At 28.9% G+C, this 20,393-nt stretch overlaps 1 protein-coding gene across 2 annotated transcripts in view; it reads left to right on the top strand.

Moving 5' to 3' along the window:
• LOC129971459 (protocadherin Fat 4-like) overlaps positions 1–20,393 on the top strand; it is a 246,097-nt gene that overhangs the window by 189,898 nt on the left and 35,806 nt on the right. For both annotated transcript variants that reach the window (XM_056085239.1, XM_056085240.1), the window contains exons 39-51: positions 131–258; positions 432–522; positions 1,099–1,232; positions 1,392–1,514; positions 1,611–1,791; positions 1,964–2,082; positions 3,469–3,672; positions 8,841–8,939; positions 10,111–10,227; positions 13,204–13,380; positions 14,376–14,625; positions 15,383–15,667; positions 20,234–20,328. In XM_056085239.1, the coding sequence (XP_055941214.1) occupies positions 131–258; positions 432–522; positions 1,099–1,232; positions 1,392–1,514; positions 1,611–1,791; positions 1,964–2,082; positions 3,469–3,672; positions 8,841–8,939; positions 10,111–10,227; positions 13,204–13,380; positions 14,376–14,625; positions 15,383–15,667; positions 20,234–20,328 (2,003 nt within the window). The remainder of the gene's footprint in view (positions 1–130; positions 259–431; positions 523–1,098; positions 1,233–1,391; positions 1,515–1,610; positions 1,792–1,963; positions 2,083–3,468; positions 3,673–8,840; positions 8,940–10,110; positions 10,228–13,203; positions 13,381–14,375; positions 14,626–15,382; positions 15,668–20,233; positions 20,329–20,393) is intronic.

Genomic DNA, 20,393 nt, shown 5'->3' with positions numbered 1-20,393 from the left:
AAAAAATATAAAGCACTTGAAATTTGTAAATAAAATTTTTATAATTATTATGATTTTCTTAATTTTTGAAAGAAAAATTGTGTCATTTAAATATTTTCTCTAATTGTTTTTCATCTTTTTTTCCTTTTAGGCAACAGCGAACAACAATTCCAAATCGAAGAAAGCACAGGAGTGTTATCTGTGCGGTCATCTCCAGACAGGGAAGAAACGCCTGTTTTCTCTCTAAGAGTTCTTGCTTTAGATTCTGCCAATAACACAGTAATATTTTAATATTTTTGGATAGTATTTTTGAGTACTCTTAATATTTCAAAAACATTTTTTAATGTTTGTTAATATAAATTATTGAAATTATTTGAATTCTTATTGTAACTATTATACTTATTATTTTTTAAATTTATTTTTCTGATTCAATTATATTTAATTATTCATAGGGTTTTGCCAACATTCATGTTACGATATTGGATGAAAACGACTGGACTCCTACTTTTATGAATGAAACCTTCCTACTGAATGTGACTGAAGGTAATAAAATGTTTAATTATTCTATATTTTGTGCTGCAATAATTTCTAAATTATTTGGGAACTTAAAAGAAAAAAAAAAAAAATTGCTTTGTAAAGGAACGAAAAAATATTACATTTGTATCTTCTCTAATTTAAGTACTATTTTACTTTAAATGAAATGATTTCGAGTTATATTTTTCAAATTAAAAAAAAATTACTGACAAATAGTTAATTTCAATATTTAATTTCTATTATGCATTGAGTAAAACTGTAAACTTGAAATCTAATATTTATGTGGCAGTACTAGTATTAATTTTATTCAATAGATGGCAGCACTAAACAGTATATGATTTGAACTTAAAGCCCTTAGTGTGTAAACGCACTTGCAACACTTGAGTCTAAACACAATTTCTTATTTATACGTATAGATGGCAGCACTAATTTTCGTAAGTAAATGTTTGAATATTTGGAGTCAAATTCGGATATTTAAAAAATCACGATAGGAATATGTAAAATAATTATCAAGAAAAGCAACAATCCTGTTTGTAAGAATCATAACAATTCTTCTGACTGTACATAAATAATTTTTTTTTCTAGGTTCTAGCAGTTTAGGAGCCAGTATTCGTTTACCAGTTGTTGACTATGATGAAGGACCCAATCGACAGATGGAGCTCCTAATCTTGGAAGGAAATATTGACAACCATTTCCGATTATCCGTTGACGACAGAGGAGTAATTATTAATTTTTTTATTACGCAGTTCCTTTTAACTATTTCTTCTTTATAAGTCTGAAAGATAAATTATTATAATTTCTATTCACTACATATAATCTTAAAATTTCTTAATTAAATTAAGAAATCATTAAAAAATATTCTGAAATTTCTTTTATAGCCTCTGTTAACAGTAGTTAAAGAATTAGATCGCGAAGAATATGGTGTACCTGATTCAGCTTTGCATGTAGTCGTTGTTGGAGCCAAAGACATGGGTGTACCACCTCGTACTGGAACTGCAACGGTAATATATCTTTTTTCTGGTATTATAACCTTCTTTTATGAGTACAAATCGGAACTTTCTTCAGAATATTTATAGTTTTATTTTCTTTTTTCTTAGGTTGCTGTTGTAATCCAAGACATAAATGACAGTCCTCCTGAATTCGCCAAGGATGTTTACTACGAATTTGTGTCTGAGAGTGAACCAGTGGGCAGTGTAGTGACCACACTGACTGCAAAGGATGAAGATGCAGAGTACAATACCAACATGAAATATGCTTTTGGCTCTCGCACTAGAAACGGTACAGATTTATCATTTTTAATAAATAAGCTATTTTCTTTTAATCTTAATAGTTTCTGTGCCTTTAAAATTATTATTTTTTATCTTGTTTTGTCTAATTCTTTCAGTATATTTAATTCTGTGTTTTATGTATTTTAAAAAAGATACTAAAAGTGTATACTTTGAATTTTCAGTCCCCTTTTTCATTGACCCTTTTACTGGAGCCGTCAATATCTCAAGAACATTGGACGTTTCTGAAAATCGAGAATACAGTATTATTGTAGAGGCTTCTGATGGATTATGGAAAGCTGCGGTAAATATTAAAATAAATTCTTAAAAAAATGAGTATCTCTTTGAGATGATTTACTAATACTGAAATAATTAAATTTTCTCCTATTAATAAAATAGATAATTTATCTCTGATACATAAAAATGTATTATTATTTATATTTCAATAAATATTTGATAATCTGTTAAATATTATTTGTAATGAAACAACAAAATAGATAAATGCAAAAAAAAAAAAAAAATCAGTAGTTTGATCCTATAAATAAAGAATAACCATTACCAATTATAAAGAAAACAATTTCAAATTATTTTTCTGATAACTTATTAAATATTATTAAATCGATTTGTAAATATTTAGAAATTTCCTTAATCTTTTAGCGATGAAAATCTGATATCACCGCCTCTACATTAATAATGTTGATTTTAATTATCTGAAGGATTTGAAATTAATATTTCTAATTGGAAATTTAAGAATCTACGAAATACCCAAATAAGGAAATCTTCTTTCCAGATTATTAATTAGAATTCTATTGCATAGATGCTATTCCCTATTATTTTTCTTTTTGGTGACTTTAATGAGGAATTATATAAAACAAAATGTATAATTCTCTAAGCAATTTTATATAAAAATTTATGAATTAAAATAACTTGAATAAGTTGAACGTAATATCCTTCTATCAGTTATTCTTGAAACTTGAATCTTAAAAAATACTATGCGTTGCAGTATGTTAAGCATTCATTAAGATCAATTAATGTATTTTTATTAATAGAATTATTTTAAAGAATATTTCAGACTTTGAGCTCTTAATGCAAGATGTACTTTCTGATATATACCTAAAGAAGAATCAAAATTTTCAATATACGCGATTTTATTATTATGTCATATTAACAATTAATATTGGAAGCTGAAATTACGTGGGGCACATGAAATTCAAAACTGTCTGATGTATCCTTATCTGACATGGAATACAATATTCTCAACCAATATTTCATAAAAATTTGTAGTGAGATCATTTCACACATCTCCAATTTATAAGTGTATATGTCAAATTTATCGAATGCACGTAAAATACGATTTCTTATAAATTTCTTACTCTACAAATAAGAAATTACTTATCACAAAACATCAATCTTAATTGCCAAGTAACAAATGTAAATAATATGTACAAAAGTAATTTGTGAATGAAATCTAATAACCAATAACAATTCTGATTCCTGCTCATGTTTCCAAGTGCAAAAGAAACGTTTTGATTAATTTATTGCCAGATTCAACAATTAGATTTAGTCTAATAATTACAAACAATTTGCGAATGAATGCCATTTCATTAAAGTTAAATTGATTCTCTAAAAGCATGTTTCATTATCAATCTTTTATATCTAATTAATCTCAAACAATGTTTCTTTGTTTTAGACTACTTTGAAGCTGTTTATAAGGGAGGCAGCTGAAAGAGATCCTCTTTTCGATCAGCAACACTTCCGTTTTGCAGTGGCCGAGAACATAGCAGGCGCATATGTTGGGCAGGTGGAACTTAAGGAACGTATGTACCGAAGCAACAGCATGATGCAGTACAACATTGTTAATAATGACGTCAAAGAACTCTTCAACATTACAAAAGTAAGCATACTGATGAATAATTCGTTATCTGCAAGAATATTTCGTTATTGATAAGAATCAGGTTCAGGATATCATATTCTGATTCATTCAAAACTGAAATTGCACTTTAAAATATGATTCAAGACTAATGTGTTGATTCATTAAATAATTGAAGATAAACATGTAGGTTTTAGGTTTAGAAATGTAAAAAAGAGTATAAACGTTTTATTTTGTTTCATCGTCATTGGTTGGAATTGAGATACGTGCTTTGGAACAAATAAAATATGTAATCCAAACACTTTTAGAAGCATGCTACCGGAATTGGTGTCACCTAATATGGCCACTTATTGTGCTACCACTTTATCATTTTTTTTTTTTACTCAGATAACCAAAAATAATTATCAACTCTAGAATTTCCGTATAAATTTTTCAATTAAAATTCGATTAATTTAATATCATATTTAATTTTAGATTTGATTTTACATACCTTTGATTCTTAAAAAATGACTTAATTCAAATAATAAATAAACTTCTTTAAGCGTACTTTTCATCAATCTGAAAAATTAAGAATAATATATTTTAGAATAAATCACTTTCATCAATTTTTAATTCGAATTTATCTACTTTTTAACATTTAAGATTTTGTTGAATAAGATTAACATAATATTCTGTATTTTGAATATAATTACATTTTTATTGGATGACAATGAGTATAAATTTAACAGTTCGCTTAATATTGTTATTAGTTATAAAAATATTATTAAATAGTTATTAATATTATTTTCATTAATAATAAAAATCATTACTATTATTAATAATAAAAAATAATATAAGTATTTTTCCATATAATAGTATTAAGTTGTGACTTCACAAAATATTTTCAAACGATATTTTCTGAAATTAAATCTGAGATCAATTTTAAGGAAAACATTCTGAAAATTATTGCCTCACTCTACACATATTATTATCATCTAGAAAATACTTACAAATAAAAATCATGTAACCAAAACTATTTTGAGTTCAACATTTCAATCCACAAATTAACATTTTGTTTTATTTCTTGTCACCTCGCTATTCGCAGCTGGAAGAAGAAGAAAAATCGAGGAAAATTATTATTTCTAGTTTTTTTTTTCTGTATCATTAAATAAATACTTTGCTCATATAAGCAGAAATTTCCGATCGGATGGCGATGGAAGGTAAAACGATAAAGATTGATGGGAAAGTGAAGTGAAATACTTTCAGGTATAAGTAGTGGTCGTCGGTCATAGTTGAGGGGACGGAGTTTTTTCATCGATGTGGAAATAAATATGTAATCGTAGATTTTTTCTAAAATAAGATAAAAATAATAATAAAATGTATGGGCTGAAAAATGTAGTGCTATCGGAAATATCATCGAATACTTCAAATAAACAACGAACGGTAGAAAAAAAGGCGATAAAGCTTTTATAATTATATATAAAAAAAAAACTGTTTTTCTTAACATCGGTACCAATTAATTTTTGACATTTATAATTGCTCTTTATGATGTTGGAGGGTTAAAAAGAGTTGTGGTAACATTTTTATTCCCCCCCCCCCCAATTTTCGAAATGGACTGAAACATTTAACGAATTTCTTAAAGATAGGGGAATATTGGATTACCATATTACAAAAAATTTGTTATATTTATTGCTATATGGTAGGTCTTGTCGAGATATTTAAATTTCATGTAATCTTTTGTTCATGGAGAAAAAATCTTTGTAATTGCATTCGTACAATAAAACGCAAACATTATTTTTTTTTTTTTGAAAAAAAAGCGAGCATTCTGAAATATGATAGATTTGACCTTCTTTCTTATAATTGACAAATTTTTTTTGATTACATTGAGCAATATTCAAAAATAGCAGATGTTCTTTAGAAAGGGTGAATCGCATTTCTCAATTTTAAATAATGCAGATTTAATATTATATGTAATATTTATGTTCCATTTTATAATTACACGACAGCTCTATTGATATTGATTTTATGATTTTGGACTTCAAGCAAAGGACCAGGACGACACATGACTCGTTTTCTCTTACCCAAATTATCACCGAAGACCGCTGAGACTAACAGATTTATCTCGCACCAGATCTATAGGCAGAACTGAGGTTTAATCGGATGTTGAACCAGTACTTTTCGGGGTATTAAAAATTCAAAATTCTACTATCAGGTTACCCATGGCCTAAACTGTATCAAAAAGAGGATGTTTTCCTCCGCTCATTAGATTTAATCTGAATAATTCCCATATTATTATGATTTTGTTTAGTGGAATTGTGTTTTGAACCATACTTATGAATCTGGTCTAAAAACATATCTGTTAATCGAATCCTGAACCTTAATTGAGAACCGAGTCTTGAAAATAGTCGGGAATAGAGCCTTGAACCACTACTAGGAATCGAGCCTTGCACATTAATAGTGAACCGAGTCTTGAACCATAATTGTGAATCGAAAATTGAACCATAGCCGAGAATTCGGTGTTGTGAATCGAAAATTGAATCATATCCGAGATACACAAATAATGAAGGCGAAACTGTCCATTTATTTAATAAAGACTTAAAATATTTTTCATTGAATAAATAATTATTTATGAATTTCGCGTACTCTGAAATAATAAGACATAAAAAATAAACGTTTGTCAGTGAAAAGTGATATTTTTTTTTTGAATGGCATCAAATGTTTTGATTTTTTTTTCTTATTCGAACTAATGGCTTTACGGCTATCAAAGTTACCTATCCATTAAATACACCATTATGATAAAACGAAAAAAAAATCAACTTAAATAAATAGGAAAGAAACAGGTAAAGAAACTCATGTTTTAATACTACCTTTTGATCTAATTTCACATTTCACATGCATTTCTAAAAGGAATTTGTTAACCATAAAATGCAAGCTAAGAAAAATATCATCATTCGAAATATTTACGAACTACTATTGTAAGTAACCATTGGCTGTTAAGTGTGCGATGGTTTTTATCCATTATTTCAGTCACTTTAAGCTTTAAACCTCTTTATTTTATATGCATTTATTCATAAGATAGTAGTAAAAAAGCACTAAAGTTAAGAGCGCAATTTATATCCTTTGCCTTTTACAACATCGTTTTTTCCCCCTACCATTCTCCTTTTTTGAAGTGGTAGCTAAACTACTTACGAAAAAATTAGAGATAAAAGTTTTTTTAATTCTTGGAAGGAAAAAAAAAATCTTGGGATTTAATTTGGATTCTTTTGTACTTTTCTAAATAGGGTTAAAGTAAATTATTGCGAGAGGAATGAAGGAAAAAAAGAAAACTTTTATTTAATACGCTTAAAACTAAGCGGAATTAACAAAGCTCAATTATTCACTCGTCAGCGGTATTAAAAGCAATTAAATTATTTTCTAAGAAAGTTCGCGTCACAGATGCGGTATCTATTTCACTTTTCTACTGAAGTTGAAATGCTGAGTGTAATTAATGGATTTTTTAGCTTCATTAACATGCGAAAGAAGGTAATTTATCTAAGTTTAGAATGACGTTAGACTTGACGGAGGTGTTGCAAATATTTGCTCTGGTTTGTTAATGAAATAAAACGCGTGAATGCAATCAAGCAATTAGGAATGTCATTGTAGGCAGTTCTTATTTTTATACTTTGTACTTGTTTTAAAAATGTTTTCTGTTCGTTTCTAGTTGGGCTAACATTTCTATTTGATTCCATTGAAGTCTTTCGATTTTGATTAGATTAAACATTTTATAATCGTTTCTTCATTTCTATTTAATAATTGCTCAGTGTTAGATAATAAATGGTTATAGGAAGTTATTATTATTCAAGTTTAGTTTAGTTATATTAATGTCCCGTTAAAGCAACATTTGGGCTATTTTGGGATGGACCTTGTAATTTTGTACTGCTGTCAGACGACGAGGATGACACCTGAACTTGCACTCTATCCTTCAAACTTCCATACCACACCAGCGGGAGGACGATTATTTTTCAAATTCTTCTACCAAGCAGTTTAAAATTGACAATAATTTAATAGAAATTTGAATTATTTCTAATGTCTTTAATAATTTAGATTTTAAGTCCTCTAAATATGATTTCGGAAAGCTGTGACTGAAAAAAAATGGCAGAAATTACTGTTTTTAATTGTTACTATCCATAAGTGTAGAATCTGAATTTTGAACAAAAGGGGACTTTATGGTTAAGGAATTAAAAAGAAATTATTGGAAGTTAAGAAACTTAGTTTATTTTGTAACGATTAATCTTATTTCAGCAGTAATAAGAGGAATTTTTTTACATTAAATGTGTGAAAAGAAATAATCACATTTTGAAATTTTACTTGCATGAAACATGATATAAAGAAATTAAGTTATAAAGGAAGGGAAAAAAGCCCTTCAATTTTCATATCAATAATTAAAAATATTCTTTTGTTGCAACTATGAAGAACATATACTTTATTAATTTTATTCTTTTCATTTGACTGTAATCATTCAAGAATATCTTGTACTTTTGCAAATATTTTGTACTTTTTCGTATCAGTAATTTAAAAAATTCTTTTCTTGAAATTATAAAGTGTGGTGGCGATAAACTTTTCTTGTGATGGTCGGGACGACGTCACTTTCGTTTCCTCACAAATTCTTTTCCGTTGGGCGCCAATGTGGTGGTATGTAGATTATTATGATCCATGCAGGAAGCAACAGGACGAATGTTTTTAGGACACACATAATCACATTCACACACTAAACAAGCACAAACACAAAGACAAGACATTCACGGGCGCAGCTTCACAGTTCAGCATCACATCTCATTCTAATTACAATGGCTATGCACTATGGGATGACATATGGGATGGCCTAATCAGGCATCGCCATCTAGTATCCAAAAGAGAAGATAAGAGTAATGAAACTGCTACAAAAGAATATTTATTCTTTATTCTTTTCATTTGATTGAAATTATTCAAGAATATGTTGTACTTTTTTTTAATTGAATGACATAAATTGGTCAGACATAAAAAAAATGTAAAAATGAAATTGAATTCAGATATGATGTGTTTGCTGATTCTGATTCTCACAAATAAATGCCTTTTATATATTTTAGAAAGGATTGTGCTCTACCATATTTTTGAAAAAATGATTTTATTATAAATATCTTTGGCCGAGTACATGATATTTCAAATTTCTAAAAACAATTGCATTTGTATTGCAGGAAGGCAAGATATTCACAAAAGTGGGACTCGATCGTGAAAAGAGAAGTCAGCATACCTTCACTGTTATGCTTGAGGAACGCAAACCTTCGACTAAAGTGGTAAGATAATTTAGCATTTTGGTTAAGAAATATTTTTAACTTTATTCAGCGTTATATAAAACTGTTGCATTGTAAATAATTGACAAGTTGATTGCAAAATCAAGATACAAGTTTCCAATCCAAAAAATAGATTTGATTTAGCCCTATTGTATTATTAATATTATAACACAGATAAACTATAATACCGCTAGTTTGTGGAAGTAACAGATAAGATTGGCTAGCGCAATTTGTGCGAGATAATTTATAATTGATAATCAACATGTTAAAATATTACAGAAAGGCATAAATATTTAAAAAACATTCTCTATAGTTCCAAATTCTGCTTGCTATATTAAAAAGAGAATGGGATTTTGCAATATAATCCAGTTTGATTTGTGGGATTTCCATCCCAATCCAATTTTGATTTCGGTTGAAATCTAGTTTAGTGTTCTCCTTCATCTCGCCATATACGAGACTAATGACAAATCTGCAATCAAGATGGCTTACCAAATAAACAGTGTAAGAAGCTATTGCCAGGTATCTTGTTTTTTGACTTTGGCGGTTTGGCATTATTGGCATCCTTGATGAGGTGTGGGTGCACTCTAAACTAGATTTCAACCTTCATTTCTTTGAATAACGATCCAATTATTCTAATAATTTCAAATAATGAGAGATGAAATGGATAATGCTTATTTAGTAATGAGACAATCATAAATGATATACCTTTGTAGCGAAATTGCGGTGAGCGAGGATAGAACCTGGGACCTTGTGGTTCGCAGCTCAATAACATGACCATAATACAAAAGCAATTGCTCGGATAGCGTAGCTGTTAACTGGCTTATAAGCTTTTACTATACCTTTGTTTCAATCTTTCAGACTTATATTTATGAATATTTTATTGAATATAATTGTTATAATTAGGTAAATTATCAAAATTATTTATGACTAATGTAAGGACCAATAAATGAGGTGTATAAATTATTATTACAAACATTTAAAGTATTATTAATTTAACTGAAATATTAAAGTTTTTAAAAAAACAATTAATGAAAAAATTGTTATACACTAAATTTTTGTGTTCAGTGCTCAATTCTATAATTTTACCCAATATTCATTATTGAGGTTTTTATTTTATTATTCCTTTAATATTAGTAACTAAATCACTTTCAAACGCATGCGTATCTATTTTCAGACTGTCTGTGAAGTAACTGTGGAAGTAATGGACGTAAATGATGAAATCCCGACATTCCAACACACTTACTCGGGAACCATAAACGAAAATGCCCCCTCTGGCACTCCAGTCACTGTGGTAACTATCATCTTCTTCTCTATCTTGTCTCTGATGTAGCTTACATTCCTGTCTGTCTATGCTTAATGGATGTCCCATGCCGCATTCCAGAATAGTTAATGAAAGTGTATTTAGCTCTGTATCGTATCTTGAGATCACGTAGTAGGGAATAGGTTTGATAGTCGTTGTTGGAATAACTGTGCAATATACCCGTAAATATGAAATATCTTGGATAGGAGATGTCTTTTTTAGATAATTAAAATTAAGATCGATTAAATATTTGACCATTTTTTATTTACTGTTTACTGTTGACCACTTTTTATTAAATTGTTTAAAAAAGAAATCGTTGAAACTTTGTATCGGAAGGATAAACATAATGGCTTGAAAATTATGAAATACACTTCGTATAATTCTAGTAAACATGTAACGATTAAAAGAACTTTAGTAATAAAATTGTTTTACGAATTAAGTTAGTTAAAAAAATTAACCTTAAGAAGTCTGATTTTCTGAATTAAATTAAAGAAAATATCAGTATGTTCATTTCAGTAGCCAGATAAACAGAAAAATTTTTAAAAAAAATCATAATGCATATTTTATATAGTTATTTCGAAAAAAAAAGGTATCAATTCGTTAAGCAAAATAGCCTCTTGCTAAAGATAATTATATTATAGTATAAATAAGATACTCACCTATCCCAAAAGTATTTTTATTTTTCGGAAAAAGGAAATGCGCCAAAGATTTATACCGCTAAGCTGTTTCTAAAAATATGTGGCTGGTTCAATACGGTGGGAAATATTTTCAAAAATGGAAAAAAATCATAATGTATCTGATGTTTATTATTTTTTTTTTTTAATTTGTGTTCAAAAGAACATTATGCAATGGTAATATACGCCAAAATATTAAAAACAAACCAATTTCAAGTGTACAATTCGATTTAAAAATGCGGCATCAAATTTGAGACTGAGGGCATTTAAAGGTTAACTCAAATTTTAATCATTAGGAATACTATTTACATAAGATGTAATAGTATAGCCATTAATTATGCTTATTGATTTATTAGCCATTAATTATACTTATTATTTATTAGTATTAATGCCATTAATTATGCTTATTGATTTATTAGAGAAAACCTTTTGTCATTTGAGAATCTTATTATTTATAACGCTGTATGAATCCTGGAATAAATCAATGATGATGATGATGACGTGTCCACGTTACCACGGAAAAGGAGTGCAGTAGCTTCTGAGGGTAAACCCCCCTGATCACCTGAGAGCTGAAGTCTGACTTCTAGCTCATGAAACACACACACATTCGCTTGCACAACCCCTTTCTACAGGGGGGGGGGGGCACATTCACACACCTCACAGATAGAACACAGATGAAGAACAACCATGCCCGAACCGGAATTCGACCCCGGGACGCCCCTATCACGAGGAAGATGCGCTACCCCTAGGCCAGGACGCCGGCGGAATAAATCATTAATTTTAATATATAATACAGTACCGAAGAGCTGTTTTTCTTATCAACCACAGGAAAAAAATTCTGAAAAACTAGAATGCTGTAATATCCATAAGATTTATCAGAAAAATACTAAAGACCAATGAAATTTATCTATCGTTTTAGTGTTTGAGGATCGTTTGAATAGCTTTCCTTGTGCATAGGAAAAAGGAAAAACGTTTTTCTTTCCTTTTTTTTTTTCAATAGAATGTTGTGTAAGCAGGGAATAATAGAAAACCACGTGACATATAGCTTCAATTGAAACTGAAGAATCAGTGCTTTCTGTCAACAACTGTTTCTATTTTCTCCCTCAAGCTATTTCCCAAAGAGTTATCAGTTGACAAAACCAAAGCAAATCGGAGAAAATATAATTTTTTTTATTTTTATTTCGATTCACTTGAAGATATTTTTTTCAATGTTTTTTTTTCTTTCTTTTATTTGAGAAACAGAAAGTTTTTATATTTTTTTTAGATTTCTATTTGTTGGTATCGAAAACTGATTTTTTAATATTTAAACATGTTTTTTTTGTTGTTGCTTTGCTTTTATTACAAAATGATTCGTCATTCCGTTAACACTTGAATAAATATGAAATATTGAAGTTTGATTTCTAAATTCTTCTTTTTGTCAATGTCATCTATTAAATGAAAGATATATCATAAGCTTCTCTTTGTAGAAACATAAAATAATCGTCTGAGCATGAATGATTTCCACAAAAGCGTCAAAAATTGCAATAATGTTATTTAACTATTAAATATTAAAAATATTTTGAAGTTTGTATTTTTAAGATTCGAATGTACTTAAAAAAAATCTTGTAACTTTGGCAGATTTTGAGGAAATCATTCATGTGCATGCGATTTTTTTTTATGTTCCACTGATGAAATGCGCATCAATATTCGTTAGTAGAAGATAATTTAATACAAATTTTTGCGAAGGAAGCACAATGAGACAATTAATTGATATTACAAATCAAGAAAAAGATTTATAATTCTAAAGGTTGAAAAATTGAATAAAGTCACACTTTACTAAAATCTTAGCATCTAAGTATATAAAATGCCTTATAAATATGAGAATGATGGCCAAGCAATAACAAGTTCGAGTTAGTTGATATTTGAGAATTTAATGAGTGACAATATAGTTACATTAATGATAATGCACAATTTATGATGAACAAATTTGAAGATGACAAATTTACAGGATGAAACTATCATAATCAGGTTCAGAGCTAACATGAAAGTTTGTCTTTTAACCAACACGTAATAAATAGTCCGTCTTCACCTCGCCACATCTTGGCTGACGTCAACTGACAGCAACTCTCGCTTTCTCCGCCAGAGGCGCTACTCAATGGCAGGAAATGAGGTGCCTGGCACCACATGAATTTTACTAATGACATATTTAAGTTATTAAGATAATGTTTTCAAAGTCTACGATGTTTTTAAAAATTAATTAATTGTAGTAATAAATAGTTAAATAAAAATTAATGAATTACTTTTTTTCATATAGGAGCCTCCAATCTCGGCAATCGATAATGACAGCGGCAACAATTCCGTTGTGAGATATTCCTTGAGTGGAGCTGGCAGTGAATTGTTCAAGATCCTCGAAAGTGGACAGGTCATCTTCAACTCGCCAGATCCCATCCTCACCCTAGACAGAGAACGCAAAGAAAGATATGATTTACAGGTGCGTAGCTGACATTTAACAACTCTGTGACTTAGTATTTATTGTAAACTAATTAATAAAAATCGTTATATTAATATATAGTAAAAACTTATTGTTATTGGAAATAAATTAATGTACTTCGAAATGAAATTGAACTAATGTTTAAAATAGGTGCTTGTTTCAATCTTAAAATAAGTATTTTGTAGTGAATTTTGTTATTGTTGTTGCACATCCCCAAGAACAGCAGAGCTATATCAAGTCTCTGAAATTGTGCACCCTGAAGAAGTCCGATACGAACAGTAGATTGTCAATAATATCCTGCCTGAAGAGGTTCAGCCAAATAAAAATGTGATTAGGTGAAGATTCTTCCGTAAGACACTTGAGATAGACTTCAGAGCCTTCAGAATATTTCTTTGTTCTAAGGTGTCTGCTCCTGCTGACTACAGTCAAGAGTCAGAGAGTCCTCCCTAGACGACTATTCTTGTGTCAGTGATGTATTGGTGGGATGAACCAAGTGGTTTTATTTTGGCTTTTAGTCCTCGAGAAAATTTCCATATGAATAAGAATTTCAGTAGGCACATAGGCATCACTAGCTCCCACTGTTGCCAGGGCGTCCCCAATCCCATTACCCTCGATGCCAGCATGAGAGGATATACATTGTAGGGAATTTTAAAATAATTTGGATTCATGCCTAATGCCTTCCAATTTTTAAATTATTCAAAAGTTGGGTAAAATTTCAGTGTGCGGTTACAATTTCAATTGCTCAATTTTGCCAAGATTGCCCCAAGTGTTAAAAAACTTGTCAAATGTCTTTCAAGTACCATTCATTGAGTTATCACATTTGGCTTGTTATTGCCAATGAAAAATTCAAGTTTGGCGACTGTACCGGATAATTTTGTGTAACCCAAAGTTGAAATTTTATAACATTAGCAACCGCATAGCACGATTTAGATGTAAACGATTAGTATAATTTTTTTTTGTATTCAAATTTTTGAAATATCGCATCTTATTTTCAGGTGACAGCAACAGACATGGGCAACCTCAGTTCTTCCACTTACCTGACCATCAACATAGCCGACGAGAATGACAACGCACCTGTCTTCCAGCACGGACCTTTGAGAGTGATGCTTCCAGAAACGGCCAGACCTGGATCGAAAATTGCTGAAGTGAACGCATTGGATGCCGATGCCAAGGGACCCAATTCCAAAGTGGAGTATATTATAACTGCTGGTGATAAAGGAGATGTAAGAATTGATAGAGCAACAGGTGAGTAAATTTAAAGTTCTTTTAACATCAAAATTAAATTTGTTTTAGATGCATTTGTTATTAGCTTACTAGATCACAATAAAGTAGTTGATTGGTGATTTGTCGATTTGAGGGAGAGTAGACAGAGTGTTTGAATTCAAGATTCTTAACCTCCGGGCATTATGATTGATTGGAAAAAAATGTGGCTTAGCAATAACATTATGCATCAAGAGGATTGTGCTTGATTATACAAATACTGGAAGTGATCGATTAATAGTAGTTGAGATGACGTGGTCTTATATAAAGTAGATGAAGTTTAGTTGTATTAAGATCCAGTATATTGATAGATTTTAATTATCAATACATTTCAGTACCAATTTTTAACCAATTATTATCACTTTTTTTTGAATAAACCACGGCATCTATGAATTGACTCTAGTTAATGGCGCTGAAATAGAGCGTACATAAGGCTGATTTGTCAAAAAGACAGAAAATCTTGCGAATTGTAGAACTAAATTTTTTTAGAAAACTAAAATGTTAAAATTTATGTGAAATATATTATAGCAAAATTTTAAAATCAAAAATTATTTAAACAACTTCATTATGTTAAAAATAAGACTACAGTTTTTTTCCTCTAAAAGAGGGCGAGATTTGTTTTCCAATGAAATAAATAAACACTTTTTGGTATTTCATGGTACAATTTCCATTAGCTTTTGTAGAATTTTTTGCTCGTTTCTTTGAACAAAATCCAATTCACAGCTATGGTCATTATTTGCAGGCGAAATATACGTCGTGTCCACTCTGAGACCTGGCACTGTGTATCTTCTGAATGTGTCTGCTGCCGATGGCAAAGGCCTTGCTGCCTCAACAGTAGTCAACATCACTGTCGTGGACGTCAATGACCATAAGCCTACCTTTTCAAGGTATGAGTACACTTTCAAGGTGAAAGAAGGTAACTACAGTCACAGCAAGAAGTCACTCGGTGTGCTCAAGGCCGTAGACGAAGACACTGGCAACAACGGAATGATCGAATATTCTTTGGTGACGACAACATTCGAACAAAGTAAGTTGATTTTTAACAAAAGTTTAAATTTTATTATTGTATCGTAGTCAATAATTTATTTTCTGACAAAGATCAAAGCTTTGTAAGGCATACACATTATTTATTCTCTTTTAAGGTTTAAAGATTGTATCGTCTTCTGGTTATCATCATTTCATTTAGATACAATCCGAATTTATATAAAAAATTAAAAATGTAAGAGTTTGAGTTATTTCCTAATGCGCAGATAAACAAATGCAATAGATGGATGGATTGTGGTATTTAATGGCGCACGAGTCATACATAACTATACTGTGTCAGACATACAGTTACAATATATATCTTTATTTAAAATTCTTTTATCTTTATTTAAAATTTTATCTCTATATTTGTTTTCTTTATTAAAATTCTGTAAAAGGTAGAAACTGATAAAATTGTAAAGAAATATCTCTTAACGTTGTAAACAAAAATAACAAAGTGTTAAATATGGTGTAAAAACCAATTGCTTTTAAAAATTTAAAAAGGTTTTTGTGGGGATGTTCCCCATAAGCATTCGCATGTCTAGTGATCAAATGCGATAGAGAAATTGGTGGCAAAATCCTAAATACCACCAGATTAATAAATTTTGAAATATTTATTGAAAAATTATATTAATTTATGAAAATAGATAGGGACTATAAGTAGCATACATCGAATTATTGTTTGTTCTTAGAATGCAATCAGATTTCAAAATGTAATTCGAAAAAAATTATTAATTTATGAAAATAATTAGTGATTATAAGTAGCATACATCGAATTATTGTTTGTTCTTAGAATGCAATCAGATTTCAAAATGTAATTCGAAAAAAAATATTAATTTATGAAAATAATTAGTGATTATATGTAGGATACATTAACTTATGGCTTGCGTTTAGAAGACAATGAAATCTCAAATGTAATTCGAAAAAAAATATAATTAAATATATAATATAATAGCTATTCAAGATTTTTTTTATTTTAATCACTTAACTATTATGTGTTAATAACGAATAATCTATTTTATGACGAAAATAGTAGTTTGCTTTCTTAGATTAATTCAAATGTAACTATGAGCGGAAAGAACTTAGAAGTAAGATCAGTCATAGCAACCGCTATTGATATTATCTTCTATCTGTAAGAATTCTTTGTAACTTGTAACAAATGATGATTCGTTGATCTGTTTCCAAGCGTAAATATACGCTTCAGCGAGCGGGAGAATTGCAGCTCAGGATTTCAGGAGAAAGTCAAAGCTGTTATCTTCTGCTTAGTAAGATGAAGCCATTTAAAGTGCAGTTTTGTTCTTTATGCCGGTGACTCTAAGGAAGATTGTTCACTGGTAGTCTCAGTTATATGGATAGTATTGAACCGTGAATGTGTTGTTTGGAAATAAATTTACTTGAAATTTATTTTCTGTCCTGAAAACGATTTATGTATAAGCACCATTAATTAAATCTAAGTGAATCGCTTAACATGTCTTCCTGGAATACTAATTTTTTTTTTTTTTGCAAATAAATCGTGTTAATATTACAAGAAAATAACAACAACAAATATTTGGGTTGTGTAATTTTAGTGAGTTCTTTATTGGCCTATTTATTCCGTGTGAGAATTTTTGCAGCTTATTCATTTGTAACATTCGAATAGAAGATGTCTATTTTCTTAATAAACTGATTGAAAGCGATTTTCGACTTATACATTCCAAGTATATTGTTAAAAGGAATTACATATTGATTAATTATCATTTTTCACAATTCGATTTGTGAACATACTAAAATAGATTTTGATTTTCGCATGCAATTTTTAAAAAGAAATATGAGTATAATCATTCTTATTCTAACGAAATCATTCGATCATTTTTGAGACTTATTAATTAAAAAAATTAACGCACAATATTTTTTAAAAAGTAGGCATTATATAATAAAGACAAATTAATAATAAGAAAAATTGAAATTGTTTTAAACATCTTATTCCATAATGCGTAGTGGAATGCTTACCTGCAAATATTAAAATATTAAAAAAAAATAAAAAAAAAATCCTAAAATTGCAAAAAAAAAAAAAAAAAAAAAAAAAAATGTGTGGTTTACCTTAAATCTGAAAATAAAAAAAAATGCCATGAAAAACATTTAATAGGATCACTTATTATCGCATTTTCTGTACATTTACCTACTAATTGAATAATTAGATTCTCCTGATAATATTGTTCATCTGACTATGTTCAGTTGAAACTAAAAATATAAGTGGCCAAAACTAAAAAAAAAAAAAAAAATTAACTGTGATAAAAATGGAAGTAAAAATTATTAAATGGCAATAAAAATAAAGGATAAAAAATACTATAAAAATTGAGATGAAAATTTTTTTTCTGTCAGACAGATTCTACATCATATATATTGCTGCTATAAGACTGAACACCAGAAAAAATGTAGATATATTTTTCTGGGTAAATTTTTAAAAAATTTAATCAACCTAAGAAGGGTGAGGTTTGTCTTTCTGGAAGAAAAACTCATAAACTTTGCAGACCACAGATTTCACTTTCATCTGTGGAGCTTGAATATTGGTTGCGAATATTTTCTGTAAATAACGTTTCCTTTTTTAAAAAATAATAATGTGAAATGAATATTCGAAACACTTGATTTGGTGGAATTGGTAATTTGATCCTTTTTAAAGCGGTTTCAAAAGGTGCTTGGATTTCAAACTTTTTTTGCAATTATAAGGGAATGCAGTAGCTCATATACGCTGTGGCTTTATTATGCACAATCATACATAATACACAATATTTTTTGGACAAATCCAAGGACAAATTCTGTCTATCAAAAGATCTGCTGTCATAAGGACAGAGCCCCTCTTTAAACTAATCTTTTCAAAATGCACAATGAAAACGATATTCCCAACAGCATAGTAAAAGAAATAAAGAATACAGTTAATTATGAAAATTCGGATTTAAATAAATAAAGCGTCCAAAAGTAATTAAAGACGTTTTTTATGCACCTTCTGATATGATAAAAAAATAAAGCGATTTAAAGCAGTTTCTTTCATTTGGGGTTAAAATAAAATAAAATAAACACAGAAAAAAATTGTCCATGCATTTATTGTTAATTGCATCTGAAATAACTTTCACTGATAAAAAGAAACAAATTTTTTTTCGCTGGAAGTAAAAGGAATAATAAAAAAAAAAAACATTCCTCTAAAGAGTACAGAAAATTAACAACCGTAAGCGGGCAGCTGGAGTTGTCAAATAACCAGTTTATTTTCGTTTAGAACGTGGGGAAGCTTTTGAAATATTGAAAGCGTCTTCATATTTAGTGATCCAAATAAAGTGAATGGGGTTTTGCTGATCAAAATTCATAGGGCTTTCTTTTTTCTTTTTTTAAAGCCACACTCTCGAATTGTTAGGAATCGGACTTTTTACTGGGAAAGGTTACTGCGTTATGGAGAATGTCAAATGAGTCTCTTTTTTAAAAAAGAGTATTTGAATTAAAACATGAATGGATTTTTTAAGGTTTTTTTTGTTTTTTTTTTCTGGTATAAGGTGATATTTTTTGCAAATACTGGTGAAATTTTATTGATTAAAAGCGGAAACATAAGGCAAGATGCTATCTGTGTAGATACCAAATTTTTAAAATTAGAAATGGGAATTTGGGAATGCGATGGAGTAATAATTTTTTATTTGAAGAAATCTGAATATGAAAGCAATAATATATTTTTAATTAATAAGCTGATTTTAAACAGTAAATGAGTTTAAAAAGAGAATTAATTTTTTTATTTTGAAATGTAAATAAATAATAATTTTTTACTTATGAATATGAAGCTGTAGATGTTGTAGAAGCTGTAATTATTTATTTTTAATCTCCAAATGGAAATTTCACAGTAGGCTTGAGAAAAAATATTTTAAACTCTGAAAAAAGAATTTTAATGCATGAATATTAATTGATATTATTCTATTATACATGAATAGAAATTAATGAGAACGACTGATGTGATGAAAATTATTGTTCATGTATTAATATTATTGTATAATGCATGAATATTAATTAATGAGAACGATTGGTATAATGAAAATTATTAATAATGTATTAATATTATTGTATAATGCATGAATATTAATTAATAAAGACGAATGATGTAATAAAACTTATTGATCATGTATTAATATTAATGCACAATTCATGAATATTAATTAATAAAACCGACTTATGTAATGAAAATTATTGATAATGTATTATTAATATTTTACTACTAAAGAATTTTAAAATATGGAAAAGCAACAAACTTTATTTTAAACAGCAAATTATATATTACAACTATTAAAATTAATTTGAAACCGTACTTCAAAAATTCATAAATGGATTTTATTTTCATCAAAAGGTACTCAGTTACAACTTAATATAAAAGTTAACTGAATTTGAAAACGGTTTATTGTAGCAACTATCGCCTTTGACAAGTAGAGGATGGGTTTGACTGGTGGCTTATGGCAGTTTTGTTTAATATTCAATGATATATTATCTCATAAATATATCATTTATTAGTATTGTTTCTGCTAAACAATTTCTACATTAGCAATAAACATTTTTCCTTCAGAATTCCCATTCACGGTGGACAGCAAGACAGGAGAGTTATTCGCACAAGGCATAATTGACCGAGAATCCAAGAGCTCTTATAAATATCAAGTTCTTGTAAGTAATATTAATGTAATATGAAATGTAATTGAATATAGATTTTAAAAGCAAAAACTATATTT

The sequence above is a fragment of the Argiope bruennichi genome, chromosome 6 (genome assembly GCF_947563725.1).
Source record: "Argiope bruennichi chromosome 6, qqArgBrue1.1, whole genome shotgun sequence".
NCBI classification, from domain to species: domain Eukaryota; kingdom Metazoa; phylum Arthropoda; class Arachnida; order Araneae; family Araneidae; genus Argiope; species Argiope bruennichi.
This window is presented reverse-complemented; position numbering and strand designations above follow the sequence as displayed.